At 35.3% G+C, this 15,913-nt stretch overlaps 1 protein-coding gene across 1 annotated transcript in view; it reads right to left on the reverse strand.

The window, feature by feature from the left end:
* The window catches only part of PKN2 (protein kinase N2), a 139,460-nt gene extending 123,880 nt beyond the window's left edge, over positions 1–15,580 (reverse strand). Inside the window, exon 1 of the mRNA XM_045547589.1 lies at positions 15,077–15,580. Coding sequence (XP_045403545.1) covers positions 15,077–15,124 — 48 coding nt within the window. The 5' untranslated portion in view covers positions 15,125–15,580. The remainder of the gene's footprint in view (positions 1–15,076) is intronic.
* Positions 15,581–15,913: the final 333 nt, after the last annotated feature.

Raw genomic sequence — 15,913 nt, forward strand, 5'->3', positions numbered from 1 at the left:
GGTATGTACATACATAATGATTGCGATGCACACCGTCTAGGGGATGGATATGCTTGAAGCTCTGACTGGGTCGGGAGGGAAGACAAGGGCAATATATGTAATCTAAACATTTGTACCCCCATATTATGCTAAAATAAAAATAAATAAAATAAAAAATAAAAAAAATTTGTATACGGTTTCTAGGAGGTTTTAACACAATGAAACCATATACCAGAACAAAAATTTATAGTAAAATGAACATTCTCCTGATGCTGGAGTGCAAAGATAAGGTTTCTATAGCAACAAAACGGAAATTCAATTATGCTATGCAATAAGCAACAAACAGCTAGACACTAGTATTTGCACAAAGTTCAAGTGTATTCAATTATAGAGTTGATATTATTTATTAATATTCAGAAGTATATTAGCACAAACCTATTTCTCTAGTACTTAAATGTGCGGGACCATTTTGGACTTTGCAGATATGTAATTTTAGGTCAAATTTGTAAAATGCCCAAAGCCTCTGGGAAAGGACAAAATAAAGATCTGAATTTAAGTTCCTCCATGAAGTCACCAAATGGTGGTGTAGCTCAGTATTTATAATGCACATGCACAAATAACATACCATATATTCTTAAACGAAAGCTCAATCCTAGAAGTTCATCATACATCAACCCATGATTTCTTTATTCTTACATATAACCTCAACATACTTTTAACAATCATGGAAGTAGTCAAACCTTAAGGTAGCTATATTCACTGTCCCCTGCATGAAGCAAAAGAGAAAATAAAAAGGATGGAAATTAATCTATTAAGTTCGCTAGGTCTTTTATGTCCAACTGAAGCAAGCCTGTTAACTATACAACTTAAATACTGAAAGAAAAAATTAAGTAATCTTAAAATTTAAACCTGATAGCAGGAATAATTACTAAGTGTCTACTATATACCAGGCACTTTATGAACATCATTTTTTTAATACTTATAATAGCCCTCTGAGCCAGAAATTACCTTCATTTTTATAAAGAAAATGTGCCTCATGGAGCTAAATAATCCACATAAAGTCACAGAGCCACTATGTGACAAATACAGAATTTAAACCAGGGTCTATGTGATTCCAAAACTTGAATTATCTAGTAGACCAGTGATTTCAACTAGGCCTTGAAATTACTGATCAGATTTCCAAGAAGAAATCTGGCAAATATATAAAACTGATTTTTATTTTGTCAGTTAGGTTATTATCCTCATGATATCTTAAAAGAGAATACATTTTAACATCAGTGAAGGAAAGAAGTAAAAAGAGACAGAAAATAGAAAAACCTCAAATGGAGGGAGACGCTTAATACTTAAGGATCTTACAAACACTATGTCATAGACCAGTGCTATTCATATTTTCACACTAAGGATAATGTTGTATGAATATGTATTCTATACATGTTGGCATAAATGTGCCATATAATCTGGCAACTTTACATCAACATATAAAAAGTTCCTTTTGTTTGCTGAACACTTGGTGAATTTGGCTATGTAGTTTGGGAGGAGGAATTTGAGGGAACTGAACTATTCTTCCTTACAGGGAGAAAAGAATTTGGTGTTTCCAGAGCACATAAGGAAGAAAGGGTTGAAACAGACATGAAGGTAAGAGAAAAGAACTAGGCATAGGATGTAAAACTGGGTGTTCTGTAGAGGAAAGGCTAAGCGAAATGTGGATACTTTTGTTGAAACCGGTCATGTGTCTATAAATGTATAGGAACAGAAACCTAGGAAGCAGAGGATGGCCATGAGAACTTAAGGGCTCCCACCCCAGAAACAGAATTCTTGGGGAGACTTGAGATTTCCATAAGATACAAAATTGTGGGTTCAAGCCTATCTCACCTAGAGCTTGAAGGTAAGATTTCAGCATGAATTTGTTCTTCAGATCAACTAGCCAGTAATAATGAATGATCCTAGTGAAAAAATAAGTACTTGCATTATTGAGAGTAAAGACACAAAAAAAGGAATGCTGCACAAAGTGAAAGGATAGGATAATAACCTGAGCAGATAGGCTATGGTTACTGGAATAGGGATAAGGGATGGGGAAAGAAGGGACAGCAAAAAATGCCAAAAGAAAGAGGCAACAGAGTATAAGAGTTAAGAGGAATTTGTGCTCTCCAGACAGAGAGACCTTGGATTTGCATCTTGGTTCAGGCCAACTACATAACTAAAGAGAAGCTATTTAACTTAATAAAAAAAGAAAGTTTAATGTCCTTAAACATTAGCTCCCTTACCTGTAGTGGTAAGAGGCTTACTTCAATAGAGTTGTTGTATGGATTAAATAACATCAATATGTACTAGTTATCATTTGTTTTTAATAATGATATTATTTTTATTATTACTACTTGCCTCAGTTTTGTCTAGTGATAATTTTTTCTGTAGGTAGAAAATTCTCAGTCTGAGATGAGAAACACAATTATATGATGTAAAGTAATAAACTTAAAATTATGTACCTACCAGTGGCTCTAAGGAAAAATAATGTAATGCAGTTCTGCTCTCTCATAAAACAAAAGCAGAAAAAAGTTTAATTAACAAATTTAAAATCTAGGGATTTTCAGACATGAGACTGTTATTTATTTAACAAACATTAATTAGTAACTACTATGTACAAGTTAGTTTGCTCAGGACCAATATGGTAAAAGATGAAGATACAAAGTAATTTTACTCAAAGATTTTAGGCACTAAACCTAGTAGACAAAATGAGGTAGGATATAAACAACTACAGTACAGTGCAATATATGATAAATGTCATGAGATAGAAAATATCCTATTTAAATTTTGAGGAGAGCCTGGACATGACTAGGGGAAAATAAGGAAAAAAAGTATTAATAAAAAGCAGAATTCGAATTTGGCCTTAAAGCAGCATGCTAGCTGACAGAATACAGCAAGAGTATAAGGGAAGAAAAATTAATAATCACAGTGTGCCTGAAAAATAAGCTGCTTACACAAGTAAGAGTTAAGAATGAAAAGTATGTTAGGGCTGCAACAATGACAGCTTGGATTGCCTAGCTAAGGAATTAGAACTATATCCCATAGGCAGTAAGGAATCACTGAATGCTAAGGACAACTTCTGAACCTAGCAGCAGTACATAGCCTAAATAAAAACAGAACAAGACTAAAGTGGAAGAGGTAAAATATCAAAATACTGCAATCATCCCAATGACAATAAGGGCCCATTCTTGGACAGTAGCAAAGTAATGAATGAATTCAAGATACATAAGTAGAAGAATTAACTGAAGAGGTTGAGGCAGTAGTAAAATAAAAGTGACCGGCAAACTTCTAGCATGGGCAACTAGAGGAAGAGGAAGAAGGATAGCCTTTAGAAATTTAGAAAAGTCAGGTTTGGCAGATTGGTCATAGAATAAAAAGAATCTGTTCATTTACTTATTCAAGCATTTATCAAGCATAAATCATATGCCAGTTGCTAGGGAAATAAAAATGAGTAAGACCTAGTTTTTGTCTTGAAAGTGGTAGAGACATAAATAATTTAACAATTAATTACCATACTAAGTGATACAGTCAATGAAAGAAGCTACACAATGGGAAATAAGCTAATTTGCAAATGGATCAAAATGTTACATAACCAATCACTAAATTTCTTTATCAAAAATATATCATATTTTTTCTTGATTATACATGAATACATTCATATATTCAGTAAATATATTTTTCTTATCAGAATTTTAAAGACTGTCCAATTTGTCAAATGCTATTCAGGCAGACAAGCAATGTTAGTATTCTTTAAACTAGAAACAGCATATGCAAAGATACAAGGGTATAAAAAAGCAGTGTGGTTCAAAGACTTGCAAATAGTTTAATATGCCAGAGTATAAGACACATAGGGAAAGAAAGATTTCTGCAAGAATTGATAGGGGCTGGATGATGGAAGGTCTAATATATTTTATTTTATAATCAATGGAAAGTTACTGAAAAGGCTTAAGCAGAAGTGCTTTCCCAACCTATACTCCTTTCTCAGAGAACAGCTCCTATCCCTATCTCATAGGAGGGTCCTTGGAACCATACTGATACCAGAAAACTCCCCATCTCCATTGCTATAGTTGACTGGATCAGGATGCACGTTCCACTGACTGAGTAGGGCCCATCAAATTTTCTCAACCAAGAATTTAGAATTGCAACACAGAGTAAGTCAGTCAGTTAGCTGTGGGCATTGGACTTCTGGAGTTAAATTCAGAAGTTAGGAGTGCCACTTGGGAGCCACATGCAAGGAAAGCAAAGAGACCCAGTAAACATAGGAAATATAAAGCAGTTATACATACTTAAAGAAGAATAGAAAAGAGAACATGTAGTTTTAGAAAGAAAGAAAACATCTAGTTTCCTGTTTAGTACTCATAGGAGCTGGCTATACATCCTACCTTAGGTTAAGTGATATGTCTCTGTAACTTTCCAATAAATCCAATTTCTGCTTAAGCTAATTTAAATGGGTTTCTATTCTCTTCAACTCTTACAAAACAAGGTGTTGGGGTTAATCAGCCTCTGATGGTTAATCAGAAGAATAAATTAAAGGGGAACTAGGCCAGAAACACGTGGAACATTTAAAGTAGAAAAGGAATTATCAAAAGAATGCAATAGTAGCAAATAGAGGCAGGTATGATGAAAGAAAAGTAACCAATATTGTACAGAATCCTTGAAGCTTAATTTAAACAATAGTTTCAAAAAGCTGAAGCTGTGTCAATTGCCTCTAAGGACTAGAAGGAGCAGGAGGTCACTGATGTATTTCAGAAAATAATTTCAGCAAAATAATTGAGACAGAAGTCATACTTGAATAAGTTAAACAAATGGTAGAAAATAAAGACAACTAAGAAACTTCTTTAAAAGAGTGTGATGATGAAAAAAAGAAGTTTGAGGGGACAAAGTATTAAAGAACATAATAAAAATATGAGAGATGTGAACTTATTTTTAAACAAAGAGCCAGGGGAGAAAGAAAGCCCCATGCTGCAAAAGAGTAAAATACGATATTCCAGAAGAAGGAAGCAGAAGTCCAGGAAAGCATAGCCTTATAGCAAGGTGAAATAATTTTTCCTTAAAATTCAGTAGGAAAAAAAAAAAAGATGGCTAAAATTCCAGAAAATTTTAAAGTAAAGAAAGAAAGTTGAGGAAACTCACATGGTTGAATCCTGTGTATCATTAAGTAAAGGCAGTGACAAGGTAAGTGATTTGCTGCGAGCAAAGAAGCAGGATAGACTGGATGACAGAGGGAGGTATAAAAAGTTTGAGCCATAACTGGGGAATGTGATGGATGTCAACAAGAGATAAGTAAAAGATCACCTTTATTGACCCCAAGGCTTCAGGAGATAAAACAAAAAAAGGAAGAACCATAAGCTGATATAAGGAAAAAATGAGCTACTAATGAGCTAAGTAAGGATAACTTCAGGTATAGTTCATTACATAACGTACTATGATGTAACCTTAACTCTAACTTGCAAAAATTAAATGAGGCTATTCAGAGACATTTCTGTCCTACATGAAAAGTGTTCTATTTTAAACTGACATTGTAATGAACTTTGATATAAATCTCAAAATAATGTTTAAACATTAACTCAAGACCTTTCTCCATATTTAAAAATCAACTCTATTAAATAAATGACATACCACTACAAGCCTATCAAAACGGCCAAAATCCATAACACTCTCAACATCAAATGTGGGAGAGTATATGGAGTAACAGAAAGTCTTATTCATTGCTAGTAGGAATACGAAATGATACAGCCACTCTGGAGGACAATTTGGCAGTTTCTTAAAAAACTGAACATATTCTCACTATACAATCCAACAACTGGATCCTTAGTATTTACCCAAAGGAGTTGAAAAGCTGCGTCCACACAAAATCCTGTTAACAGATGTTTAGAGCAGTTTTATTCATAATTGCCAAAACTTAGAAGCAACCAAGATGTCCTTCAGTAAGTGAATGAATAAACTGTGGTACATACAGACAATGGAATGTTATTTAGCACTAAAAAGAAATGAGTTACCAAGCCATGAAAACACAGAGGAAACTTAAATGCATATTACTAAGTGAAAGAAGTCAATCTGAAAAGGCTAACATACTGTATGACTCCAACTATATGACATTCTTGAAAAGGAAAAATTATGGAAACAATAAAAAGATCAGGGGTTGCCAGAGGTTGGAAGGGAGGGAAGGATGACTAGGTAGAGCACAGAGGATTCTTAGTGTACTGATACTACTCTCATGATACTGTAAATGGTGAATATGTCATTATATATTTGTATAAACCCATAGAATGTACAACACCAAGAGTGAACCCTAATGTAAACTATGGACTCTGGGTGATAATGATGTGTTAATGTAGGTTAATCAATTGTAACAAATATACTACTCAAGTGAGGGATGCGGTAATGCATATGGAAGGGCGGCAGGTATTTGGGAAATCTGTGGACCTTCCTCTCACTTTTGCCGTGAACCTAAAGCTGCTCTAAAAAAATAAAGTCTATTAAAAAACAACTCCAGATGGATTGACTTAAAATGTAAAAAATAAAACTTCAAAATTCTTAGCAGAAAACATAGGTGACTATCTTTTAAACCCAAGATAAAGAATAATTTCTTAAACAGGGTATGAAAAGCAATTACAGTGAGTCTTCACTTAATGTTGTCAATAGGTCCTTGGAAACTTTGTAAGTGAAACAATGTATAAAGAAAACATTTTTTTTTCTTATCAATGTTACAGGGAAATGATGTTATAACAAAGCAATGTTGAACATTAGACCTTAGACCTGCTGTACATCGTTTCACTTAAAGTGCCAGTTTCCAAGATCTATCAACAACATTAAGTGAGGAATTACTGTATGATATAAGAGGGACAAATCTGATTTCACTAGTATTAAGAAATTTTCATCTCTGGGAGGCCGAGGCAGGAGGATCACTCAAGGTCAGGAGTTCGAGACCAGCCTGAGCAAGAGCGAGACCCCATCTCTACTAAAAAATAGAAAGAAGTGATCTGGACAGCTAAAAACATATAGAAAAAACTAGCCAGGCATGGTGGCGCATGCCTGTAGGCCCAGTTACTTGAGACGCTGAGGCAGAAGGATTGCTTGAGCCCAGGAGTTTGAGTTTGCTGTGAGTTAGAATGACGCCACGGCACTCCTCTAGCCTGGGCAACAGAGTAAGACTTTGTTTCAAAAAAAAAAAAAAAGAAAGAAAGAAATTTTCATCGAAAGATGCCACAGCAATGACAAAAAACTGCAGGTATGATTCTAGGTTTGTAAATATTAGTAAATTGTGCAAGAGAAGATTAATATTTTCTGTTTTACATCCAATATTAAATCAGATCAACTACAGTTCTTTTTGGCATGCTATGCAAATACCTGAATAACTGACTCACATAATCCTATACTTGAAATATACTGCCCTTCAACCAAAGAATATATTAAGTACTAATAAGTAGTTTGCATCAAAGAGATATGGAATCAGGAAATGAGCACTATTTATATGTATAATTTTTGTTATTTCTTTGCTTCTAAATTTACTCTGAGGCAACTGGCATTTGAGTGACTAAAATGTATGAAGTGATACAATATTGTATACAACTTTCTATGGTTATTCATTTAGATACTTTACAAATTCACAGGACATAAACTGTATTACTTTACCCTTTCTATGCCAAACATACAATAGCTTTTAAATGCAAGCTTATCTGATCATAAAGGTGTAAATAATTCTGCATATTTGCCAAGAAAGGTAAAACATTTAAAATTGTCCCTCCCACACAGCCCCCTAAAAGAAAGTGAAAAAGACAAGTTAGAAACTGAGAGAAGACATTCACAATATAGAGATGATTAATATAAAGAACTCTTATAAATCAATAAGAAAAACAGGCAAGAGACATAAATAAGAATTTCACTAAAGAAGAAAGAAACACAGTCAGGAAACATAAAAAGAAATGTTCTACATCAGTGATAATTATTATACAAAAAGGCACATCAAGACTATGAGACATTTTACACCCTTTTGATTGATAAAAATTAAAAAGACAGAATCAAGTGTTGGAGAGGATGGATAACCACAGGATCTTTTATCTCTTATATATTGCTTATATGAATACAAACTGGTACAATCATATTGGAAGTTCCGCATCATCTCTTGAGTTGAGTATTCACCTACCTCGTGAGGAAGCAATTCTACCTCTAGGTATCATTAATAGAAACTCTGACATATATACAATAGGAAACATGCAGAGTGTCCATAGTATCTTTGTTTACAATTACAAAAACCAGAAAATAACTGAGCAACATGGGAGAGTGGATAAATATCCAAATATTCAACAATCGGGAGAGTTAATGAATATTTCACTCTGAAATATTATATAGCTATTAAAACAAATGACAACAGCAACATGCAATAATATAGATAAATCTTAAATAGGTGAAAAATCAAGTTAGAAAAGATTATATTCAACACAATTATATAAAAACTAAAAACTTTTAAAATTATATATCCAACAAAAGTACACACAGTAGTCTCATCTTATCTACAGAGGATAAGCTCCAAGACCCCCAGGGGATACCTGAAACTGTGGATAATACTGAACCCTATATATACCATGTTTTTTCCTACATGTCTTATATTCTAAAGTTTAATTTATAAACTAGGTACAGTAAGAGATTAACAGTAACAATAAAACAGAACAATTATAACAATATACTACAATAAAAAGCTATGTGAATGTGATCTCTCTCTCCCTCTCTCCAGGTATCTTATATTACTATACTATACTGACCTATTTTTGGACCACAGTTGACCATTGGTAACTGAAACTGCAGATAAGAGGGGACTACTGTATAAGGAAGAAAATGAACACAGGACTCAAGATGATGATTCCCTGGGTTCACAAGGAGGTGGAGTAGAAAGATGGGCTAGAGGGAAACTATAAAAAGGTTAAGTTCCTAGCTTTTTTTTTGGCAGGGGGCATGGTGGTCCACGAGTACTTATTATAATGATAGATAAGACAGATAATGATTAATTTAATGCAGTGTACCTGAGGTTTAATAAAAGCAAAAATCCAAAAGTTGCATGAAATTTATTCAATGAAAATTCTGAAACGGGAGAACAATCACCTTTGTAGAGAATCCCTAAGGTGGCAACTATAGGGAAGGGAAAACAGTATGATTAACATGCAAAATATGAGATATTCAGCACATGTATTACGTGGTAAGTATGTCTTCTACAATCAAAAATAAATTCCAAATTCTGTCATGACTATTTTCCAATAAATTAAGATACTTGTGAGCCATGGCAGTAAAGCTTTCACCAATTAGATAAAGTAATCACTGCCAAATTTCTAGAATAAATCTTAATAATAAAATCTATTATATAATTCTTGTGTATCAGTTCATCTTTATGTGGGACTTCAACATTCATCTTTAAATTTAAGGTGTTTATTATCAAGTACACTCTTCCCAGCCTTTCCTGTTCGTCATTTTTTTATTCACAATATTAATGTACATGATGTAACACAAATTTAATTTTTTTGAGATTGCAAAAAAACCGAATATGGTAACAGAGTTAGTTTCAAATAAGATTATATCAGATATAATAAAGAGAAACTAGACACGGATCAAAATAAAGATTCTCTAAATCTATTTTACTAAGGCATTAGAAATTACTTTTTCATTGGTATGTTTTTCTACTTCTAAATTTTAAATATCTTTTTAAAGCTTTAACTAGTTTTCAACTTTCTAACTTTGTTGTCAAATTTGAACTCTGCTGTATATTAAAAGTTAATCATATTAAATGTCATATTTTGTTTTATTCTGGTTAGAGTAAATTTGGTCTTTGAAATAATAGATGTGATAATTATTCAACACAGTACATTTTACTAAGAAATGATGCAGAATTAAGTGTTTTATTCAAATATCACTTATGGCTATGGAACTAACATTATTTTAAGTGATAATAATCTTTATAAACTACTATTCCACTCTCCACATTTGTTTAAAAGTAGACATAGGAATATCCTGACAAATAACATGAAAATTTACCACTGCCAAACTTGAAAAGCAGAAAAACAGCCCACGGAATCAGATGCTAAGCCCTGGGGTAAATAGATAACGTCTGGAAGGTGCCCCTACCTCTCCCTATTTCAATACTGATTATATGTGAACGGCAGAAGTTGTAGGAGACTAGATCTAATCTCTATTACACTAGTGAGAGATGATAGGAAAACATGATCCATTTCAGAGCCATCATTTAATAACACTAATTTTAGCACAGAGACTTTCACCTAGTCAATAAATAAATATTTAGCAAGTTATTTAATATGTCTAATTCAGTAAAGTATATGTTGCAAGTTATAAACATTGCAGTATTCACAGTAGCAGTAATCAAATCTAAGCTGAAAAACAACACTATTGATTTATTGTTCAAAGACTTGTTGCTACGTATCATTATTGTCTATTATTAAATCCATATTGTACTTTTCTTAACTGTATTACAAAACAATGACTCAAAATCAAAATTATTTTGTGATAAAAAAGTCAATAGGCTAATTATAATTAGAACTACTTATCTAGAACCAGTAGCTAGAAAAAAAATTTTTTAACCTATAGCTATTTCAATCTTAAAACTCTCTGTACCTCATTTTTCTTAAAAATTCTAACAAGTAAAATGAGATAGGGAAGAAAAAAAAAGAGAAAATAGACTCTAAAGCCATGGGACTTTTAGGTTGGAAGTTTGTCAGTTATCTCTAAGTGACAGAACTATGAGCAACTCTTACTTTCTTTTATGCTTTTTTGCATTTTCCAGATTCTCTACAATAAATATGCATTATGTTTATAATTTGAAAAAAAGTAAAACCTGTCTTATCCACCTGCCTACATTCTCATACTACATTTCCCCCAAACCACTCTAGAAAGTAATCCTTCCAAGTCACATCTTCCACTTTCCAATATCACTACAAAATTAGATGCCACCTCCTAATTTCCTATCAGATGAGTAAAATGCCAGTGGGTTGTAGGTAGATGTAACATTACTACACAAATCCCTTTTGTACTTTTCAAGAGAATATTTTTGGGAGACCAGATTAGAAATGTAAATTAAAGAAAACTAAGTATTTTCATATGCCAATAATTATAATGAACTTCTCTTAAGAGAGTCAAGACATTCCTCATCCTAGCTACAAATGGAACCTTCTCATCAATGTATTGCACATCTACTAAGTGTCAAATGAAGAGTTACACATGAGCTTAAAATTTTAAAGCAAAGTTTATAGTATTGGATGGTCTACATAGAAATGCTAAATCTTTTGGGACGTTGTGGGCAAATATTTGACACCTTTATCCAAAACAGTAATTGTTAAATTAGGAAAGCCTGAAAAAACGTTATTTGTACTGTTATTCTTTGTGGAATATTACACCTTATTCACAATAATAAAACACTGCTAAATTACAGACTACCAAATAGAATGTGGGAATTTTTCCTTATTATAGAGAGATCTAACAAGTAGCATAAAGCTTATGTTAAAATTAAACCTGGTTAACTACATTTTTAGCCACTTTTTGGAAAGTTCACACAACATTGGAATGCAGAACATTTACGGTTCCACAGAATTATAAAGAATGGTATAATGGGATACATATAGACGAGTTCAAACTCAGACTCAAAAAATAGTTGGTAATTTACTTTACATTCTTGAACTCAGTTTCCTGATCCATAAAATGGAAATAACAACATCCACCTTACTGGATTACTGTGAAGATCAAATAAGGTGTATAGGATACTAAATACAAAGTCTGACAAGCAGCATATAATCAAAGAATGTTATTTGTACTCTCTTATAATTCTCTTCTAGTACAAATATTATTTGTACTCTCTTCTAGAAAGCAAAAATCTATCTTATCATCTTTATATCCTCCAATATAGCTTTAGTAGATACTCCATAACTGTCTGTTGAAATTAACACCTGTAATTTAAGGCTAACTATTCAACTTTTCACTTCAGCGAGTTACCTCTACCTAAATAAATTCTGCTGAAAATGGAATTTAAGATTTCCAGCCCAACAAATTATTGGGCATTTTGATGAAGACGATGAATCTCCAACGATCAACAAGGTAACTTTATTAGCATGCTGCTCTCTATTTGGTCTGCATTCTACAAAATTACTGTTGTAGTCAACATTTTCATTTTGAGATTCTTTATAGTTTTCATTGATCTAGTTTCCCTGGAAATAAACTTCAGTTTATGTAGCCTCACAAAAGTATCTTGCTAAGTTACACTTCAAATAAAAAATAAGAGAATACAACAAATTAGTTATCAGAGATAAAAATTAGAGATTGCCAATTAAACAACCTATTTTTATTTTCACTACAAGAAATATTCTTCCTCAGACCCTGAAGCCTCTGGCCACCAGAGCTTGTCTGCACTTTATTAATGCTTCCTTGTTGAATAAGCCTCCTAAATTATTAGCAAAAAGTTAGAAAGTTATAGAACTATTACAGTAATTAATAAGACAGAATACTGCAGTTTCAGATTTTTTAGTTTTGTCTTTTCACAACAAAAGCTTTTTAATAAACCAATTCCAGCTCAAGTAATAAAGTATTTCAAATTCTGCCACACAATTCGAAGAAATAATGAAAAGTTGGATTTTTAAAATAAACAGGTATTTTGTTAAAATTAGATTGAATATGTAACTTTCCGAGTGAAACAAGATATATAGCAAAGTAACAGTTTTTAACTATTAAATACATTTTAAAACTGGCTACAGAACTTACTTTTTAAATACTTAAAACCCATAATGGCAGAGAAGCATTAAGAACTTCATATTAAACAATTTTGCAACTAAATTCAAACAATTTAGAAGCTTTTTAAAAAAATTGATTCTCAAAACAAGTTTGATAAATATTTGGTTACTATATACTAGTTTCAGGACCGAATGAAATAATACAAATGTTTGAATAGATGGATATACCCAGTGAAGCAAATTTTATGATGATTAGTTATGTGCTGATATAATATTCTCAAATATTTTAATAAATATGATAAAATTTAAGTGTAATAACTTTGATTAGAATTGGTAGTCAAACCAAGAAAAACGCCTTGGATATACATGACAATCTATAAAGTAACACTTAATAAGAACCATACATGACAACTTATAAGGAAACAATAAGAAGGGTTCTTTTTCTGGAAGGGGTTATATTGTAGCTTATTTAAAAGTCTAACTTCAGATTAAGTGTTCCCCTACTTCAGTCCCACTTTTAAGTCCTCATATTTAAAATTTCTTATTTCTTTGACTTGCTTCCTTGTTATTGCCAAAACTGATTTTATTAAAAGATCCTAAAAGTTGTATTTTAATACACATGAAAACATTTTTAGTTCCAGTGCTAAAGTATCTTTTATGCCAACTTTCTATAAAATACAAAACCAAATACTTTATAATTCTAACACCACTCAATTCAAAAGAAAAATGCCCTTGTTATTGTAATGGCTTTTTCTCAGTCAAAACCAAAGTACGCTTTTCATTTTCAATACTAGGCAATGTAAACTATTTCCAATGTGCCTCAAATCATCTTTATTGTAAAGGTTCATGTAAATTAATAAAATAATAAATTCCATTCACTTAGCAAATGTAGTGTGCTGTAAGATTTGTTTATAAAAAGCCAACTGTAATTAAAATACTACATAGCAACATTTTCAGTTATATGAAATTCAGCTTTCGATTTCGAAAGGATTCCAAATTTTCAACAGTGGACTGATGTACATTGTTGAAATTTCTATTTTTATGGAGGAAATATCAAGCATTATGGCAATGCCTTCAAGGTTACATCTGACTGCACAATGAACCAAACTTATATAGGGATCAATTGAAAAATGCGTTTTAACAAGAAATTTAGATGCAGTTGCAATATTTAACTCTGTCATCAATAATCAACTCTTCAGAGTTTCTAGATTATCTTTAAAAAAAAAATTAACTGCCCAACCCACAAGAAATGCAAGCATTTTTCCTCCTAATTCCCGTCTCCAATCTTCAAATAGCTAAAAGATAACTATATTAAAACAAACCAAGTAAAGAAAAGCCATGAAATTTTAACAACTGTTAAAATTAAGAGGCAAACATCCCTGGAACACTCCAAAATAATGAAAAATAAACCCTACAGGGTAGCTTAAGTCCCCTCGTATACGAGAGACCTAAAAACAAAAATCGTGCCCACATCATCAGACATTTAGCTGGAAATGGGAAAGAATAGTATTGCTACTCGACATGGGCTTAATTAATTAAGGGATCTATTTTGTTCTCATCATTTGCAGACATGTGGTGCCCAAGGTTGTGCGTAAGTCGACTGCTTTCTCATTTGTAAACAACTTCTGTAGTTCTTTCTTTGGTGTTCAAATGGGAGGGAAAATGAAAGTCTGAAAAGCATCAGCATCTGAGCTTCCGGATCTGAGCTGGAGTAGCAGAGAAAGGGAATATACATCTATCACTTGGTAAAAAAGAAAAAGAGCCCTCAAACTAGAGGAAAGAAACTCAATCACCTGAAGGGAGCTCGTGGAGTGAAGCAAGCGTTGGGTGGGACTCGTTTGAAAAAAAAAAAAAAAAACTTGTCTAGGGGCTGGAAGTTATGGGGGCGCTCTTTGTGCGAAGTCTGAGGAGAAGGGGAGGAACGAGAAAACAGCCTGGGAGTCATTCAAAGGAGTTTAAGGAGCGGTGTACGGTGGAAAGGCGGGGCGAGGCCCGGACAGGCGGAGAGAGGGGGCCGCAGGGGCTTTCGCGGGCGGATCTGACACCAGGGGAGGGGGCAGCGAGGTGGCCGCTCCGGGGACCGGCTGAGAGCAGACTCTTGCTGCAGCACAGGCAGCCAACAGAGATGGGGTCCCCTCCGATAGGTAGAAACAAATTAAAGAGGTGGCAGGCCGAGGCTTTGGCAGGGGAGAGGGTCCGGCTCCCGGGGGAAGCGGTTGCCGAGTGACATCCCCGAGTTTCCGCACTTAGCGGGCCAGGGGCGCGGCGGCCGCAGAGCTTCCCTCCGCCCCGACCCCGCGCCAGACTTTCTCCCCGGCTTCTCCACTGGCGCGTCCTGCCCGGGCCGCAGCCCTTACCTGCAGCTCCGTGAGCAGAATCTCCCCCCGTTCGGGGTTGGACGCCATTGCGCTCCGCTCTGGACTCCGCACCTGGACGCGGCCGCCGCTGGCGACGGGAGAAGGCGGGACGGGACTCGGGTGGGGGGTGAGGAGCAGGGAGAGAAAGGAAAAAAAAAAAAAGCCTAGGGATTCATGGCAGGCGCAGCCCCTGGTGGAGGCGCGGCTTAATCAGCCGGGTTCATCGAGAGCAGCGGGGAGCGAGGGCACTCGTAGCGGGCTCCCTCTCGCCGCCCGCCTGCCCGTCACCGCCCGCGGCGCACGGTTCGCTCAGTCGCTCCCTCCCGGCGACGCCAGGAGCCGCCTCTACCCTCTCCGTGCGGGGCGCTGCGGCCGCGGCTGCAGCTCCTCCTGTCGCACCATTTGGCTGTCACCGCGTCGCAAAAGCGGCCTCACTTGGCGGCTGCCAGCACACGTGACGGCCGCAGCCACCGCCTCTCGCCCGGCAGTGGGGTGGGGCGAAGGGGACCCCAGGACGGGCGCGGCGCAGGGCGCGGGGGGCGGCGGCTTCCGACGCGGGTTGTCGGCGGGGGCAGCCATTGGACCCGGCAGGGGTGAAAATGAGGGGAAAGGCCTGGGCTCGAGTCTCTGGGGAGGCGGGAAGAGGAGAAACCACGCCCACTTTCCTGCTGCGTTTAACGGCCCCACCGTGAACGCTGCAACTCGGGAGCCTGCTCGCTGTTGTTTTTTAGGTTTCTTTTTTTTTTTTTCCCCAGTTCCACCTTCTCTTTTCTTGCCCGAGTTTGGGTCTTAACAGGCCCTTTTCTAATCTCTACAACCCAAAGGGCTTCGGGACTT

Source organism: Lemur catta, chromosome 3, assembly GCF_020740605.2.
Source record: "Lemur catta isolate mLemCat1 chromosome 3, mLemCat1.pri, whole genome shotgun sequence".
Taxonomy (NCBI): Eukaryota; Metazoa; Chordata; class Mammalia; order Primates; family Lemuridae; genus Lemur; species Lemur catta.